At 44.2% G+C, this 20,083-nt stretch overlaps 1 protein-coding gene across 4 annotated transcripts in view; it reads right to left on the bottom strand.

Annotated features, from left to right (window-relative positions):
* The window catches only part of man1a2 (mannosidase, alpha, class 1A, member 2), a 188,926-nt gene that overhangs the window by 10,951 nt on the left and 157,892 nt on the right, over positions 1–20,083 (bottom strand). For all 4 annotated transcript variants that reach the window (XM_084084766.1, XM_084084763.1, XM_084084765.1 and 1 more), the window contains exons 11-13: positions 12,652–12,767; positions 11,023–11,242; positions 6,484–6,656 (exon numbers count right to left, since the gene is read on the bottom strand). In XM_084084766.1, the coding sequence (XP_083940892.1) occupies positions 6,484–6,656; positions 11,023–11,242; positions 12,652–12,767 (509 nt within the window). The remainder of the gene's footprint in view (positions 1–6,483; positions 6,657–11,022; positions 11,243–12,651; positions 12,768–20,083) is intronic.

Below are 20,083 nucleotides of genomic sequence, written 5' to 3'. Positions count from 1 at the left end.
ACCCTAACCAACCAGAGTGCAGTGCCCATCACTCCAAATGTTGTGACGTCAGGGCTCTCAATACTGCACATTGGTGGAGGAGGAGGGGCCGCAGGGCAACCGCACACATCGCTGCACCAATGGTAGCCCACGGATGTTTCCTCTGCTCTGGAGATTTACAATCTGCCCCTCTATGCCACATATCACCCGCGCTACAGGGTCTTCACTGACCGAGCCACGGCCGCACTGGCCCTCATGACGCTACGCCACTTATATGCGCTGCCAAGTGGCCGCGGGCGCTACGTGGGCGTGGCCGCGGGCTAGACGCGAGCCCCCGCGTAGCGGGGGCGAGCTTCTAGTCAATACAAGTGATAGCGTACACAACAGAACTTCATTCGTGCATGCCTGTGTGTGTCGTCAACACGACGTCACAAGTTTGAGGCGACATCAGGGATTCCCTGTATCTCCATATTTAGCCGATCAATCGTATGTCAGTGGGTAACCGCCCTGGGTACTCTGACAACGGCTACAACAGGTACTCTTGACTCTTTAACAAGTACAATGGGTAGGCCTATTGCATAAGCGGGTGGAGTATGAATTCCCAACTTGCGTCGTTTCCGACTTGCATCATTCCCAAATATGGCCAGGGGGAGTCCCTGGAACAAAATATTTTGAGATTGGCCAAATACATTTTTGGGGGGTCTTTGACATGAAAAAGTTTGAGAACCACTGATATTACAGCAACATACGTTTTTTCAAAAACAAATATTAGGAGAACAGGTTAAGATAAGTTGTCCTGAAAGCGACACAGGTTCTAGTAACGGCCTGGCTTGGACTTCTATCTATAACATATGCCTCCACATTTTGGGCAAGGCTTCAGCCTGATCTGAACGCCACTCACTTCCATTATCCCATTTAGACCTGAGGCCGATTCCAAAAACACCTTCTAAAACCTCAAGTTTTTTGAAAACGTTCAAATTCTTACAAAAAAAAACAACTACAACTCAACTAATGAGACACAGGTGGCTCCGGGATTGAAAGGTATAGCAACGTATAGGTTACAACAGGTCTAAATGGGTTATGAGAGGAAAAATAGGCAATCCGGGCACTAAAAGGTCAAATGGAGGAAACAGTCTTTAGTAAAACAAGACATGTTTCGACCTCAAGAGATCTTCATCAGGGTGAAAAGATGAAGACCTCCTGAGGTCGAAACATGTTGTTTCAATAAAGGCTGCTTCCTCCATCTGACCTTTGAGTGCCCGGATGGATTGCCTATTTTTCTCTGGTGTTTTATCCTGTTTGATCCAGGAGCACCACTGATACTTTTAAATCACTAGTATCTCCTGTGAGCGCCTGCGGTTGCATAGTTTTTCTCCCACTTCCATTATCAACATAATATTTAAACAAAAACAAAACAAAAAATGCATGGCGGTACTTCCTCAGGCTACCAGCAGTGTGCACAAGAAATGTGATACTGATCGGTCAACCGGTCCGTCTCCTACAGAGACACCGTAAAAATGACATTCATGTTCTTTAAATATGTAAAATGCACGTGAGGAAGGTGATCTCTGTTTCCATCCAGCCAGCACACAGAGCCACAGGTGCTTTCACTGTGGGTGTGTGTGTGTGTGTGTGTGTGTGTGTGTGTGTGTGTGTGTGTGTGTGTGTGTGTGTGTGTCACCAGTTGCCCAGATACTTAACGCGTCATTATCCACTGCAAATGGCCACAGGACAACTGTGTGTGTCCGTTCTTTCTTATCGGCGGTTATTGTGTGTGTGTGTGTGTGTGTGTGTGTGTGTGTGTAGGCTGGTTGTGGCTGTGAATATCAATGTTTTTCTGTAAACGCCTCCACATGCCTGGAACTAGGTATGTGTGTGTGTGTGTGTGTGTGTGTGTGTGTGTGTGTGTGTGTGTGTGTGTGTGTGTGTGTGTGTGTGTGTGTGTACTTTTGCACACATGACACAGAATTTTTTTTTTTTTTTTTTTTAATAATTTTTATCCCTCGATTTTTGTAACCCATTTTTTTCACCCGGTGCCAATTTCCTAAGTGATCCTGGGCGCTACATCAGCCCTACACCAGCGCTACACCAGTCCCCCACAGCCAGGGAGGCCAGGGCCGAGCTCATGCTTCCTTCAGTGCATGAGAGCCAACTGACCTTCTTGTCACCTGACAGGGGGGAGTTTCCCTGGTTGGACGTAGCGCGTGGAAGGAACACGTTATTCCAACCAGTTCCCTTCCCCTCCATCAGGTGCCCCGGCTGTCATGGGGGAGGCGGTATAGCGACCAGGATTACTACATGTTTTTGTGAGGGTATTAACTACCCTAGGAGACACGGGGAGAACATGCAAACTCCACACAGAGTAGGCCCTTTACAGAATTTGTACTGTATGTAACTTACTGTGACTTACTGTGCACGAACCGTACGTGTGTTCATGTACCTAGAGTACACTGTAAAATCACCCATTAGTTAACCCATTAAAATTCGATTCTACAAATGAATGTCTTCTAAATCAGTAGTTCGTCACACCTTTTCGTTATTCAAAATTATTATAATATAATCAAAAATAGCAGATGTACAAGCTCCTAGCACAGCACGAAGTGACGTGCTGTGAGCTTGTATATGTACTGTATCTGCTCTTTTTCAATAGCCACCTCTAAAATCTAAAATGACACCGATGCTTTCCGGAACACTCAGGGTTTCGCAGTGTTAGTGTACAGTATAGTGTGTGTGTGTGTGTGTGTGTGTGTGTGTGTGTGTGTGTGTGTGTGTGTGTGTGTGTGTGTGTGTATGTGTGGGCAGGTAGTACAGATGAGTGTGTGTGTGTGGGACACCGCAGAAGGACAAACCAGCAGTCCATGAAAAACAGGAAACAACAGGAGCCCAAAAACTCCTTGTGGGGGAATTCTGCTGACAGCCACCTCGTCACACAGGGAGGGACAGACGAGAGGAAGACTGTGTGTGTAAGAACGTGTGTGTGTGTGTGAGAGAGAGAGAGAGAGAGAGAGAGAGAGAGAGAGAGAGAGAGAGAGAGAGAGAGAGAGAGAGAACATGAATTCAGTCGCAGTATTAAACCAGGGTATCTCAACGACAAGGCCTTGTTCCGTTTTTCGGTGTCTTCCAGCATCGCTTTGTTTCCCCCCGCCGAGAAAAAAGAGGGGAGGAACAGAGAGATTGAAAGACAAAAGTACAGATTCACCTCCAATCGACTCAGTTTTTCTCCTCCGTCCTTTGAAAACGGAGAAGATCAAGGTAGAGGCATTGGCGATGCAGAAGATAAAAGCCAGGCAGACAGCCTGATTAGGTGTTATATATCTCCCGACTCCTTAACAAAGCAAACCTTCCTCTGACAGCCTGGGGCTAAATCACCATGTGTTGGGTATGCATACCAAAGCTTCCTATTTGGTATTTTCTATGGGCAGCACATGAAATATGGAAACAAAAGGAAGTCTGTCTGCACACAAAAAGCTTCTGATAAGAGAGCCACGCACATTATGAACACAGAAGCCCCGTTTTCTACCGTGTTGGTTGAACTTTGGCAACAACAAAACTCTGGCTACAACAAAGCTGTGGTAGCAAAGCAAAAGTATTGTCACGGCTGTCTTCGATGAACAGGACAAAGGACCCCAACTGGAAACAAGCCATAGGCTTTCTTGGGTTTAAAATCCTCTTAGCAGACCTTGTATTGAACTGTACTTTCCTGTGTTTTTTTTGCAAACTTCTAATAAAGTATTCACTCAATCAGCATCTCACCTGTGCGGCCTCCCAGCCCCACTGGCGGTACTTGGGGTCGTGGGTGAACCTCCACATGTACCAGGTCTCTACATCTTGGGCGGACTGTCTAGTTGGCTAGCCGTTAGGGTTTCCAAACGTTTCAGGCCGTGTCCCCCCCCTAAATAATCATATTTGAACTGGGCACCCCCCACCCTGACACGCACTTGGATTTGTAGGAGTTGAGGCATTTAGTTTGACTCGGTTCCACAGATAAATATTGTGAAAATAGCCAAACTACAAGCTCACAACGCCTCGCAATACAATTTCTGCAACTTTCTTATTTTTAATATTTTTATACTATAGTTTATTGGTTACATTTGACACACTAATGGTCTTTTTTTTGTTTTTTAATTTTAGAGGTATTAAAAAGGTTTTAAAAGTCATTAAATTACACTTATAGGCCTACTGTATGTTGGTTTGTTTACTGTCGAGTGAGAAAACAATGTTGCACATTAAGGTAATCATCTGGAGACCCCCCAAAATAATTTGGGGACCCCCAGTTTGGGAACCATTGATCTAGGACACATACAGTAAGTAGCAAGATTAACTCACGATGAGCTCAGAGACTGATCCAGGATCTGTGTTACAGAGATGTAACACAGAGTAGACAAGTACGCCGTACGACAAAGTATAAATCCTTCTGTCGAAAACAGCAGGGGTGCTGAGCATTGGGAGGTTTAAGTCTGCTTGTGTGTGTGTGTGTGTGTGTGTGTGTGTGTGTGTGTGTGTGTGTGTGTGTGTGTGTGTGTGTGTGTGTGTGTGTGTGTGTGTGTATATTCCAAACATTACACCATTGGTTCTCAAACTGGGGTCCTGGCGGGGACCCCCAGGGGTTATTGAGGAGGTTCCAGGGGGTACCCAGCTAAATTAGTAATATAGCATCACAAAGATTTGAACCACTTTAACCATTATTTCATACTTTGGCTATTCTTTCATGTTTTTTTTTACATAAATCTTCTCTTCTGGGGGTCCCTGGCACAAAACATTTCAGATGGGGGTCCGCGGCCAAATACATATCAATTTAGGGGTCCTTGGCACGAAAACGTTTGAGAACCACTCCTTTAAACGGTGCTTGGCCACCGCCTGTAATTAATCAAACTGGAGTCTATCAGCGTAGGGCGGGAGAAAGGGTCGTAAGGGCGGCGGCATTAATCTGTGTGGAGCTACAGTCCTTCACCTTCAGCACACCTCTCTGCTATTAATAGGAAAAATACCAACATTATCATAAACAAGGAGCATAAACACACCCACCACCCTCTTATTAAACATGACTTTGAAGGCATTTATCGTTGCCGTTAGGCAGAAATCTCCATAATTCACCTTTCTATGTTTTTTCATAAATTAAAGCCCGACTTCCTCGTACAGGATTGTAGCGAAATTAGCTCATTTACATAGCTATTTCTGTTTTGTTTTTATTTAAGGTGAACATGATTAAGTGTATGTGTCTGTGGGTTACATAAATATTTAACCAATAAAAAGTATTGACAAGATCTTGTGACTAAATAATAACTAATAGAGAGAGAGAGAGAGAGAGAGAGAGAGAGAGAGAGAGAGAGAGGGCTATGATGTTATTTCTGTACTCAGTTTAATTAATCTAATGTCTGATGTGTGGATGATGACGACTTTGCCCCAAACAGATTAAAGATTCTGTCACTTGAATCCAGGCTAAAGCACTCAAACAATGTCTTGCTGCTGCTGTGCTTTGCCTGTTTGTCATACTACTTGTACATTGTCGCTGTCGGGCAGAAACCTCCAACTGTATTATATTCAAACCTTTTGTGTTTTTTTCCCTAAATGAATGCCCTACTTGATTATACTGCAGCGTCACACAAAAGCATCAAAAGACGTTTTTGAATTTGAATCCTGAAAAGTAACAGTTTTGGACATATGAGGTTTCCACCCGACAGAGACGATATGTTGCTTTATTTTTGGTTGTTGTATACCGTTTTAACTTTTAACTTCTCCCTTTAACTTTGACATTTAGTTTTTTAGACCCTTCTCCCTCAAGAGGGCTTGCATTTGCCCAAGCCACCATTGTAAATAAGACTTTGCTCTTAATGACTTACCCGGTTAAATGAAGGTTAAAGAGAACACAGTGGCTGCAATGTGGATCTCAAACACTTCATGTGACCAACCTGTGATGTCTACGGCGACTGGTTTCAGCCCAATCAGAGCTCCACTGACTTATGCTATAAAACTGAAGTTAAATATTCAAAAAAAAAGATAAAACGTGAAAAATGATTTGGCCTACTGGCAGTGCAGATTAGCTCCAGACTAATCTCTCAAATCTGTCAGCATCACTGCTCTAAACATGTAGCGTTGTCGTTAGTAGAAAAAAACACAGAAGCGCCCGGGAGGAAGTGGACTAAGAAAGAGGAGGAGCTAAACCAAGTTTATGTTTCAACACAAAAAAGGAGGTGGTGCCCCCCAGAAACAAAAACGAAGGGGAAAAAAATTGGTTCCCAAGTTTCCTCCAGACAAACAAACTCAAAGACAGTAGCTAGCCTCCTGCAGAACCACGCTGTAAAACGAACAAAGCTGTGGCGGTAATAAAGCAAAGTGTTGTCACGGCTGTCTTCGATGAATTGAGTATAAAGGACCCCAACTGGAAACAAGCCATACGCTTTCTTGGGTTTAAAATCCTCTTAGCAGACCTTGTATTGAAATGTACTTTCCTGTGCTTTTTTTTTGCAAACTGCTAATAAAGTATTCAATCAATCAACATCTCACCTGTGCGGCCTCCCAGCCCCACTGGCGGTACTTGGGGTCATGGGTGAACCTCCACATGTACCAGTAGGTCTCGATGACCTCCGGACGCAGGATGTAGTACTTCTCGTTCTGGCGCACCGCCACCGCCTCCAGACCGCTGTCGAACTTGAAGGCCTCCGGGCCCAGCTTCAGCACTGTGAGGGGGGAAGATATGGAGGGAGGCAAGGTTTTATTTGTATAGCACATTTCAACAACAAGGGAATTCAATGTGCTTTACACTGAACATCAAGCAAAGGAAACACTATTATAAAATGAGTTTTTAAAAAAAGCTAAAATTAACAGATACAGTGCAGAAGATAAAAGATAAAGTAAAAGTAAAGAAAAAGTAATTAAATCAAAGGCAGCGGCAAACGGAAAGGTCTTAAGTTAAAGAAATATGAGTGGCAGCAGAACCTGCAGTTTTCTGGGAGTTTATTCCAGATGTGTGGTGAATAAAAGCTAAATGCTGCTTCCACACCTTTATTTTTGGTTTTAGGGACAGAAAGCTGACCTTTCCCAGATGACCTGATGACTTGCATCAAAGCAATCACGTTGTGTTTCAGCATCAAATAGAACTACAGCTAATCTAAGATTCCATCAAAGCCAATCATTTTTACACGCCTCTCTCTGGTATTATATATGTTTTTGTTTAAGCTGTCGGAAATAACTCGACTACACTTGGTTGTACAAGTCAAGATGAAAACAATATAATAATTTGTTTTAAACTGATTGGGAATCATTTTTTTATCGAATGGTGATGGTGATCGGAATCGAAAAATAGACGATAGTATTTTGAAATCAATTCTTTGACACACAGGGAGGGAGAGATACACAGGGATGAGGGGAGCAGTTAGGAGGAGAGGTGAGGAGGAGACAGGAGGAGACAGAGGCAGGGGAGCGGGGAGGAGGAGGGGAAAATAGAGAGAGAGGGAGAGTTCAGTGATTGTGTGAATTAGACGGTTAGTGTGTTTGTGGTTTGATATTCTCAGGCTTTGCTGCCGTTTACCAGCCAGGCGGTTTTTCTGCCAATTAAGTCTGATTGGCATGAGGGGCTCCAGTCACGCGTGGGGGGTCTCTTAACCACTTAAACCCCAGCATCCATATTGTGAGGAAAGCTTTTGCTGAAAATAGCAGATCGACAAGCTCACAAAGTGTCGCAGCGAGCTTGTCGATCAGCTATTTTCAGCTAAAGCTTTCCTCACAATAACAGAAAAGACTCTAGTATAGACCCTATGGGGTTTAAGTGAAAAGGGATTAAAGCACACATGCACACACAAACCAGGGGTCCTTGCGGGGGTTCCAGGGAGTCCCCAGTAAAATGAGTTAATATAGCATCCAAATAAGTTTAACCACTTTAACTGTATTTTATACAATTGTAACAATTTTGGAATAATTTGGAAAAAGATCTTTTTCAAATATCAGTTTTGGGGTCCTTGACATGGAAGGAACCACTACTGAGGACCACTACTCCATCACACACACATGCTTGTATTACTATACTTGTGAGGATATCAACATTTTAGAATGCTAATTCTATGTTTGCAATTTCTTTTGGCCATCTTTGTGAGCTTGTAGATCATCTATTTCTGGTGCACGACACCTAACTAAGTATACATCAAGCATAACTCTAACCCCCTAAAACCTGAATTCTAAATGCCAGCCTGAATGTTTTGCTTATTGTGAGCCCAACTCTAAAAGTATTTGTTTTGGAAATAATGAGATGAGATGTTGATCCCCGAAGGAAAATTGAGGTGTTACAGCAGCATAATGTGATACTAAATAAAGATACTAAATATTCAATACAATAGAGAAAACAATACTCAACAATTACACAAGACACATTCATAGCCTTAGACATTATCGTTGCTCCTCTTATCTCCATATTTTAACTTCTTGTGTCTTTTGGTAAAATGTACAGAACAGATCTACAAGCTCGAAACACGTTTTCAACCTGCTATTTTGGCTATTTTTTTTACTTGAATCCTGAAACTTTTGGACATACTGTATGATGTTTTCACCCGACAGAGACGATATACACTTTAAACCATAAAACAACAATGTATCTTTTTAGTATCAGGAAAAATGTCCTCGCATGTCTAATTCTACTATAATTGTGGGGATGTTTGGCCCTCACAAATATAGTAATACACACACACACACACACACACACACACACACACACACACACACACACACACACACACACACACACACACACACACACACACACACACACACACACACACACACACACACACACACACACACTTGTGCCAGTGTGGCAGTGAACAGCACCTCATTAAAGTTCAACGACAAGAGGCTAACCTTGTTCAACGTCACTGTCAATGTCAAATTCCATGCTCACTCTCTCTCTCGGTTGCTGTGGAAACCGAACTCGTTTTTATTTCGGAGGGTGGGTGGGGGGGGGGGTGGGGGGGAGTCGAGTCGTGGGGGGGGTACTCAAGCTTACTAGAACCTCCTATAGCTCACATGCACACACACACACTGCCATGTTTCTCAAGGTGACATGAGACCATAGGAGTTTTGGCAGTGAAAAAAACGACAGCTGGTAATCCCAGCTACGTATGAGTGGTCAAGATCTATATGGTCTCTGTCGGGGTGGAAACCTCATATGTCCAGAGCTGTTGCTATTCAGGGTTCAATTACAAAAATAGCAAAAGTAACATATCTACAAGCTCAAAATGCGGGCGTTCATTAAGGGAAAAACACAAAAAGTTAAAATATCGAGATATGAGGTTTCTGCCCGACAGCAACGATATAATGAGAGCCAGGGGGAGGGAGAGAGAGAGAGAGAGAGAGAGAGAGAGAGAGAGAGAGAGAGAGAAAGAGAGAAAGAGAGAATGTGTCTCTCTGACTGACTGACAGTGAGAGAGAACCACAGTGTTCGGCAAATAAGTATCATGGGGTGTTTTCCAGTGGTTTTCCTGTGGTTTCAAGTTACTAAGTACATTTACTCAAGCACTGTACTTAAGTACAATTTTGAGGTATCTTTACGGGAGTACTTCCAATTTTCAGTATTTTTACTTCTACTCCACTACATCTCAGAGGCAAATATTATACTTGTACTCACTACAATTATTTGAAAACTTTAGTTACTAGTTACTTTGTAGATTTTGATTATTATTACAAAACATACATGAACCACTTCAGCGCTATATACATATTGACCATTTTAAACATATTGACCATTTTAAAATAGCTGATCTACAAGCTCACAATGAATTGCAAGCTTGTAGATCTGCTATCTTAAAAAGATTTGTATACATTTTATACATTTGAATTTGGGCATGTATATTTGTTTCCGCCAGGCCGAAAGGCATGGCGAGAGAGTATGTTTTCCACCCCGTCCGTCCGTCCGTGTGTGTGTCCGTGTGTGTGTCCGTCTGTGACCAGCTAATCTCCGGCACCGTTGTCTTGATCGTAGCGAAACTGTGCACACACACTCCCTGGATGCCAATTCAGAACCTTTGCCCCAAATTTTTCTCATGGGCCTTTCATAGCGCCACCAGGAGGCCGATTTGTGCAAAACATATTTTTTGACAGCACTCCTACAGATTTTGTCCAAAAATCACGCAAATCGGTATACAGTATCTCTGTAGTCATTCAATGAAACGGGTCTTTCAGATTTCTCATATTCCATCCTGATTGGCTAAAAATGTCTTCCAAAGTTTGCAGGAGTGCTCCGTTTTGAACAAAATGCCTCAAATCATGAACACAGCATGCAATATCCGTAAAAATTTGCACACACATTCCCATTAGGCCGAGGAAGAACTACCATTTGAACATTTTCAAATCAGCCTCATGGTGGCGCTATAACAGGCCGGTTCGTGTTTTTACCTATAATTGCACCGTTCTGTGTAAAACTTTGTATGCACACTCCCTAGAGGTCAAGGAAAAACCTTTGCCCTGCATTTTTCACATCTTCCTTTTATAGCGCCACCAGCAGGCCGACTTATGTAAAACACATTATTTTATACTACTCCTTCCAATGTTATCCAAATTTCACGCAAATCGGTACACATGATCTCTATAGTCATGTGATCACGACGGATGTGTTTGATTTTTCATATGCCATACTGATTGGCTAAGATTAGCATCTAAAGTTTGCATTATTGGCTTGTTTTGAACAAAATTCCGCAAATCATGAACGCACCGTCCAATTGCGCTCAAACTTTGCACGCACATTCACACTATGTTGAGGAACAAATGCCACCCTTTTAACATTGGCCTGTTATAGCGCCACCAACAGGTCTAATTTAGCGAAACATGTTTTTAACAAAATGCCTCAAATCATGAATGCAGTCAGTGTCCGATCGTCGTGCAAGGCCTAAGAAGAAATGGCAACCTTTTCACGTTGGCTTATTATAGCGCCACCAGGAGGCAACAATAGCCTACCTGACCTGGCGGAGACCTGTGCTCCGAGGAGCACTTTTTCTAGTTTACCTATCTTTTAGGACTCGTGGCAGGTGTACAGTGTGTGTGTGTGTGTGTGTCTCATACCTGTCCTGTCGTATGACTCGTGGCAGGTGTGTGCGATCTCGGCTCCCAGCTGGAGCCAGTGTCCCGCCTTGTCGTCCGGCGAGCCGTCGGCGCCCAGGGCGAACATCCCGCCGGCGAAGCAGGTCAAGTGGCCCATCTTCCGCTCCAGGTGGCCGTTCTTCCACTCGCCAATGAAGGTCAGACCGCCGTTGGACTTACGGATCAGATGGCGCTCGATGGCCTGGATGGAAGGGATAGCATGGCAAGGGCAAGGTTCATTACTGTTACAGTAGACGCCTTTCAACATGAAGGCAATACAAAGTGTGTTACCTAAAACAGTGGTTCTCCAAAGTGGGGTCCGGGGACCCCCCAGGAGGGGGTTCCAGAGGGTCCCCAGCTAAATGTGTTAATACAGCATCATAATCATTTTAACCACTTCATCCATATTTTACACGTTGGGCTATTCAAAAATAGCAGATGTAAAAGCTATTGCTATTTTTTTTTAAATGTCGAAAAATATTGAAAGTGTTTTTGAATCATTTAGATTTTATGTTTTCTTCTTTCCTAGCGGTCCCTGGCACAAAGCATTTTCAGATGGGGGTCCGCGGCAAAATATATATCAATTTGAGGGTCCTCGACATGTAAAACATCAAGGATTGAGACAGAGCTTCTTCCCAAGTTGCCACCCCTCTGTTCCTGTCCTGCTCGGTGACAGCTGTCACTCCACGTCCTCTCCACCTCCCTCCATGATTGAACAACCCACATCTTTATTAGCAGCAGACTGCAAACATCTGCTTCCTCACATTAGCAAGCTCAGAGGCTCATATAAAACACAAAAAAAGACACAATGTGACTGCTGCTGCCTTTCTATAAACGGGCGCTTCACTGTTTCAAGGTTATTATTATTATATCTTCATTTTCATTACTTCGTATGTGGATTTGGATGTTTCTGAACTATTTTCACACACTTCTTCACACATGGATTAAAAGTAGTTCTAAGTCCTGATGTGCGATTTGTGAAACAGTGTGAAAGGAGCCCCCTGTTTCCTAAACAATTAACACAATATGTAAAATGATGATGATTTAGTAATATTGTTCCGGCTGTTCTACATACTGCCAACCAGGTGAAGAAATCACAGATTGAGACTTTAACCTGTGCTTTTATGAAATATCCCAGTTGAGAAAAACCTTCGTACACCTAGAATAAGAGCTTAAGAGCAGGTGTGTAGGCAAACAAGGCATGATGCCTGAAGAAGGTCATCAGTGACCGAAACGTGGCTTCTCTCTCAATAAATGAGCTCCTGTACCGTACAGTTTGGCAGTGTGCGGGCGTATTCTTTTATTATTGATGAAATATCCCAGACCCATTAGGGTTTTATGGAAGATGCTTCTGGATATATTGATATTTGACCACTTCAAATGCTCCAATCTTAAATTAATAACCGAAAATAGCCGATCTACAAGCTGTCAATGCGTCGCAGACGCATTGATTGACAGCTTGTAGATCTGCTATTTTCGCTGCGAAGCATGCCTCCATAGAAGACATGCTGGCTTCTGCCTGTGGAACCCAAACGACTGAAATCAGTCGTGGCGACTGAGAACTTTAATCCATCATGTGACAATAAAAGATTCTGATTGTATTTACTGCACCTCGATGGCGTCGTCGTAGGTCTTGCGCGCCTCCGTGTCGGTCTTGTCGGACATGAGCCACGCCTTCAGCAGGTACTCGTAGAAGCTGTCGCCGAGGCCTCCCACCGAGGTGTGGTCTGCAGAGACAGAGTGGGCGTGGAGGAGAGAGAGAGAGGGTGGAGTAAGAGAGAGAGAGTGCGAGGGGAATAAAGAGATGGAGTCGGAGCGAGGCGGGTGGGAAAAGTGAGAGGGAGAGAGAGAGGAATGGCAGAGTGAATTATTCATGCTTGCCCTGGCAGAGACGTATGGCATAAAACAAAACCATCCATACTCATGTTGCTTGGTGTTATTGTGATTTCAGTTTTGTTTACTCCCCGCCGCCCCCCCCAGCAGCCCCCAGTCCTCCAAACAAACTGCATGAACTTTTATTTTTGCTAACTTTATTCTGTTGTGATACTGAGAATATGATGCTGCCCAGTGCTCGGACAAACACTGCACACACACACACACACACACACACACACACACACACACAGTACATGCTTGTACCATTTGCATAGAAAACACCCCATAATACTCCTCTACGAAACACTGTGGTTGTCTCTTACTGTCTCGCCCCCCCCCCATACATTTACATTTCTGTCAGGCAGAAACCTCTTATCTCCATATTAAACGTTTTTTTCTCCCCTTAATTAATGCTCTACTTGATCATACTACAGCGTCACACAAAAGTATCAAAGGTAGCAGATCCACAAGCTGTAAACGCGGCGCGAAGCGACGTGTTTCCAGCTTGTAGATCTTCTACTTTTGGCTTTTTTAAATTTGAATCCTGAAAAGTTACAGTTTTGGACATACTGTATGAGGTTTCAACCCGACAGAGACGATATACATGTCCCAGTGCGTTCGTATTCCATAATGCATGGATAACGTGCAGGCTACCTTCGGGCTGGCTTCGGAACTAGCCAGCTAGGCGATGCATGTCCAAAATGCATGTCCAAAGCACAGAGCACCCTTAGAAGGTGTGTGTGTGTGTTATCCGTTTGTGTTAAACATGCGTGTGCAGCCTGCACTGAAGGCAGACATCAGTATGCAGGTGGAGTTACAGTTAGCTCATCATGCATGTGTGATACACAGCAGCATCTGTCACTGCATGCATGACACCCAAACCCGGAGCTTTGGATACCCTTGAGAATACCACTGAAAAAAAATGATAGCCTGCTAAGCAGATGCTTGCTGTTGTGTTGCGGTAAATGATAAATGTTTGAGCACACAGGGGAATCTGATGCCACACAACCGACAAGCGCTGCTGTACCGCTGAGGGCGCGGCGGAAAGGTTAGAAGGACCATATTTCCATTAACATCACATCCTGTAAATGTAGAATCCTGGGGCAAAGATGGTGGATATACCGTATAGAAAGATCTATCATCCCATTTGTAGCCATTAGAGGCGAGATGGTACAAAAATGGCAATGAAATGGTCTCCTGTGGGCGCCGTCTGACGGCAGAGCTTGTGAACGTCCTATGTTTACTGGTGCGAGATCTCGCGAGAGTATGTTGCTGGGACAGAGAAAGGTTGATAATAAAGTTGATTTGTCTCTCTGAAAAAAAGTTATTTAAGTGTCAAAATGTTCGGCCTTGTGTGGCTTTGTGGTGATTGGGTCCAATATTTTGTTCAGTGACCATCGGGCTAAAGAATCGTTCAGAAGCTGTGTTCAAGTTCACTTCTCCCATTGGAATGAATAGACTCCAACATAATTCCGGTCTCCTAAAATGGGTGGCCACCTACGTCGCGCAGATACGGGAGGTAAACCGGAGATGGCATGTGTTTTTTTTTTGTCTTGGTCCCGGGTTCGTTTTGTGCGGTGGTTCGCCGTGTCCACCGGGCAGCCACGCTTCCTTGTCATCGTATCCATGTGGAAGACACTTTAACACCGGCTTGTTCACCGCAAGCCCGCACTGGAAAACGGTGGCCGCTACACAGAATGTAACGGCGCCGCGGAGAGCCGTTTTATCGCTGTACAGGATGGGGCCACGTTGATCGTAAACACAGAGCGCAGTGCCAACTCTGAGAGTTAGCAGCCAAGCAAATGGCTGAAGGTAACGGCACTATAGCTCCACTGGGTTCCATTTAATGCTCAGACTGGGCTCATTAGCTTAGCATAGCACATAGCAGTAGTGGTGCTTAGCAGATGCTTGCTGTTGTGTTACGATGCACCAGAGAGGCTATTCACACACAGCTTCAGCCGATGTGTACGACAGCAATGCAATAATGCAATACTCTGTCTAACTCTACACATGTAAAAGTTCTGCAAGTTTCACTTTCAACTTTTATCTTATGTTTTATGTTATGATGACTGATTGGTACCATTTCCTCAGAAGTACAACACACCAGGCTCTCTTCTGCCCTTGAGCTTAAAGTAACAAATGATAACTCGTCTTATCTGAAGCTTTATATTCGATCAGTTTCACTCTTAAGCCTGTTCTATACTTTGTCGTACGACGGTATTGTGCGCCGAAAATATGTACGACAGAGCATTATTGAATAGGCTGCCGTACTGGAAAGAAATTGGGCCTCAGACTGCCTTACTTCCTTCACAGCTGTTACCAATGATTCTAATGAAGGCTCTGTTCCACTTAATGTAGCACAGTGGTTCTCAAACTTTTACATTTCAAGGACCCCCATAACTCTGACAGTGTACAAATGGAACCAAATGGCCGTTACGGGTCCAGTTGGTTCCATTTGTACACTTGCAGAGTTACACCCCCGTAAGGGGCCATTTGGAAGCGACTCGAGGAACCATGAGGGTACCTGGACCCCACTTCCGAGACCCACTGGTGTAACAGAGTCTTTCCAGTGAGCCAACATGCACCTGATTCGGTTTGACCTTAATGGAATATAATCTTAATTAGTATCATTGGTAACACCTATGAAGGCAGTAAGGAAGAGGCCCAATTTCTTTCCAATATGGCTGCTGTGCATAGAGCTATTAGGCTTTACAGTTCAAGCACCTTACGACACTGGACAACACTGTTTCCCACTCGCATTCACACGTGGGATGCAAACCGCGTTTTCACTGTGGAGTGAAGGCCCTGATCTGGTGTAACACAACCTTCCTTGATTAAAAACCCTCCAGTAAACCCATAAGCACCTACAAAAACATTGCTGGCGTGGTAGATGAAATCCTGGACAATTAGGGACTTAAACGATGCTTAATTTTAAATACAAAATGAGCAGAGGAGGACTCTCTGCGACTGGAACTCTAAGAGACGTTTCCAATGCTAACAGCTGCGTGGGATTGACATGCCCTTAGCTATACACAGAGCGAGAGAGATGAGCGCTGGTGAATTATTCATCATTCTTCATGGAGAGACAGAGACAGACAGAGAGAGAGAGAGAGAGAGAGAGAGAGAGAGAGAGAGAGAGGAAGGGAAAGCGCTTTCACAAATAACCTTTGGGAGAGCAGAGATCTAGGGCAGTGTGTGGACGTGTGTGTTTTTGAAAGAGACCAGTACAGTATATTTGAGAAAATTGACATTGAGCCATGTGTGTGTGTGTGTGTGTGTGTGTGTGTGTGTGTGTGTGTGTGTGTGTGTGTGTGTGTGTGTGTGTGTGTGTGTGTGTGTGTGTGTGTGTGTGTGTGTGTGTGTGTGTGTGTGCGCGTGTGTGTGTGTGTGTGTGTGTGTGTGTGAGCTCAATTAAACTTGGCTCAAGAGACATTAAGATGGAGTGAGAGAGTGAGAAAGAGAGACGGGGAAGATAAAAAGAATGACAGAGAGAATGGCAGGGAGAGAGAAAGAGAGATGGAGAGACAGAGAGAGAGAGAGAGAGAGAGAGAGAGAGAGAGAGAGAGAGAGAGAGAGAGAGAGAGGAACCATTCAAAATGACCATGAGAGACCAAAAACAGAGCATTTCAGATCCAGTTAACTATGAGACCACAGGGAGTCTGGGAGCTGCTGTGTTCACAGAATATCGTTGCTGTCGGGTAGAAAACTCTTATCTCCATATTCTAACTTTTAGTTTTTTTCCATACACCCTACTTGATCATACTACAGCGTCACACAAAAGCATCAAAAGTTGCAGATCTACAAGCTCTGTAGATCTGCTACTTTTGAATTGGAATCCTAAAAAGTAACAGCTTTGGACATGAGGTTTCCACCTGACAGAGACGATATGCTCACTATAAGCGCACGCATGTGTGTGTGTGAGAAACCTCCAGTAGGTTCATTTCTCTATTTTTACATCCGCCCTGTCTGTCTCCCCCCCCCAAACACACACTGTCCTTGACTGTCTCTCTTCCCTCCATCCTCTGTCTGCAAGTCTAAGTGAAAATAGCAGATCTACCAGCCCACATCACTAGATCATCTAAATTCTATTTGTACTTCTCATCGAAGTAGTACTGTACATTAACTTACGAAAACAACAGAAAAAGTAAAAAGGAATAGTGGGGAAAATGTGCGTGTGGGGGGGGGGGGGGGGGGCATCCCATAAAATAGCAAATATAAAACAATTATAATGTCAGACTATTGCCAAGAGGAGAAGGCTGTGTGACGTAGTGTGTGACAGTGTTGTCAAGCTAACGCTCAAGGCAGAGTCTACAGCTCAATTCACAGATCTGTTCATAGCTGATCTTCAGTCTAACATCGAACTTCTGTTCGCGTCGGCGAGCGACTCCATCGCGCGACCGAGTATGAATGAGGAATACTGCGGCATCAGCAGCTGCAGGGGAAGTGTGTATACTATGTGCGTGCGTTGATGTGTGTGCGCGTGCATGTGTGCGTGCGTGCGTATAGATATGCGGGGGCGGTGTGATGCTATAGGCAGTGTGAGAGTGCAGCGGTAATAAGGTTGTCACTCACAGCAGGTTCTCATTAAGAGTTCAGCTTCTCTTCTCATTAGTCCTCCTTAACGACTCCACTCACACCTACGCGTTCTAGACTCGTTTATGAACTCTTCACACAGACGCAAAAAATGCTTGCAATAGGCTCTATGCACAGCAGCCATATTGGAAAGAAATTGGGCCTCTTCCTTAATTCCTTCACGGGTGTTACCAATGCTACTAATGAAGGCTCTGTTCCAATTCTGGTCAAACAGAGTCAGGGTGCTGATATTGTGCTCGTTGGCTCACTGGAAACACTCTGCTTCACCAGTGGGTCTCAAAGTATGGTCCAGGGATCCTCATGGTTCCTTGAAGGGGTTCCAAATGGCCCCTTATAGGTGTGTAACTCTGAGAGAGTACATATTTGTACATTCAGAGTTATGAGGTCCTTGAAAACAAAAAGTGTGAGAACAGAACCTTAATTAGTATAATTGGTAAGTCCTGAAAGGAAGTAAGGAAGAGGCCCAATTTCTTTCCAATATGGCTGCTGTGCGTAGAGCCCATTATTCTCGCTCTCTCTCTTTTGCTGTTTTTAGCCCTCTTGTATATTAAATTTTTTTACAAATGTTTTGCTTTTAATAAAGTTATGGTCGCAAAGCGAGTATCCAGATAAGCACTGTAAAAAATTGTGATTATTATGCATGCTCCCATACATGCATAAGCTCAATTTCTCACACATAGTCTCACTCCCTCTTCCTCACACACACACACAGACGTGCATAACCCCCCCCCCCCCCCCCCCCACACGCACACACGCACGCACACACCCCTCTAAGGCACGTTATACGAGCTCTCCAACACGCACCTGCCAGCAAACTTTCCCACCCCTCCCTCTCTCTCACACACACGTTTGTATTACTATACTTGTGAGGACAGCAACATTTTAGGACAACGATTTGATACGTAAGCCTAAAGCCTAAAGATTGCCGATCAGAAAAAAGCTCACAACACGTCTGCAATTGTTCGGTGCACGACAGCAGCGCAAAACCAAGTATAATAAAGCATAATTCTGACTCTAACCCCATAAGCTAACCTCTAAATGTCACCGAACAGTACACCATTTTTCTTATGAGATACTTGTGACATCTGTCCCTCACGAGTATAGTAATACACACGCACACGCACACACACACACACACACACACACACACACACACACACACAGTCTCACTCTCTCTCTCTCTCTCTCTCTCTCGCTCTCTCTCACATTCACACATCAGATCCCAGATATAAAATGTGTTTAGAGTCGTGCTGTCTGCTCCAGTCGTCGTGCTGTCTGCTCCAGTCCCCAGCAGTTCAATCTTAATAGCGTTTTAACAGAGCTAAGTGGAGCTGCTTGCAGCTCCATGTGGATGTATGCTGTGGTGAACACCACCACCCTGGGTAAACACTCACACTAGGCGGGGGAGGCAGCGTGTGTGTATGTGTGGCTAATGTACAATTTAATTTAGGTATTTAGCGGACGCTCTCATCCAGAGCGACTTACAGTAAGCAAGGTAAACACATACATCAAATGCAGAGTGTAGCGCCTCAGTAAACTAGGATCACAGGTAAACCAAGAACCTACTGTAGCATCAATCTAAACAATATATCAACAAAAGAATAATCTGTACATTGAAACTAGCCTGGTTCCAGACGAATCTGCCTTTGCAAAATTGCATGCACTTTAGCCCTCGGCAGATTAGGTCTGGCCCCCCTCCATAGAGAATGTATTTCTCTCCCGCAGAGGTTGTGCGGGACCAACCAGGGCCCAGTATTCAAATGTGGGCAGGCTTATCAACAAGGAAGCACTGCTCTGATTGGTTCGTACAAGGAAGCACTGCTCTGATTGGTTTAAGTCTAACCAATAGAGTCCGTTTGGATCTTTTTGTAATCGCCCCTTGGAAAAAAATCTATCGTTGATAGGGACCAGACTAATATCCACGCAGTGTGTCGTGTGATATTGTCTGGCCACGCGAGGCTACATTGAAACTATAGGATACCAGGTAAACAATGAACCTAGCATCTGTCTAAATAACATGCCATCTAAATTACATTTTTTTAACATTGTGGTCAAGAAAAAACAACAACGCCCAAGTAACAAAAACATGAGAACAAATGACCACTCTAATGTCTGCATGGTGGTCATATTATCTAGACTTTGTGTGTGTGTGTTTGTGTGTTTGTGTTTTGACTGTAGCTGCACTCTGGCGCACTCTGTCGGCCGCACCCAGGCAGTGCACTGCACACAGACAGACAGACACACACACACACAAGCCGAGCAGACTTTCATAGTAAGCTCCACTTGGGCGGAGGCGCGCCTTCGCAACCAGGTGCTAAGGGCTGAGGTGGAGTCTGAAGAGGTGAGTCTGAAGATTACGGCGGAAAATTGGGAATGAGGCCGCAGTTTTGACCGCAATGGGGAGTTTGTTCCACAGTTTGGGTATGCGTGTGTTGTTTATGTACAATGTGTGCAATATCGTCTCTGACGGGTGGAAACCTCATATGTCCAAAACTGTTACTTTTCAGGATTCAAATAAAAAAAAAGCAAAAGTAGCAGATCTAGAGGCTCAAAAAGCGTCATGAAGTGAACCACT

Source organism: Gymnoscopelus microlampas (genome assembly GCF_963454915.1).
Source record: "Gymnoscopelus microlampas genome assembly, chromosome: 17".
NCBI lineage: Eukaryota > Metazoa > Chordata > Actinopteri > Myctophiformes > Myctophidae > Gymnoscopelus > Gymnoscopelus microlampas.
This window is presented reverse-complemented; position numbering and strand designations above follow the sequence as displayed.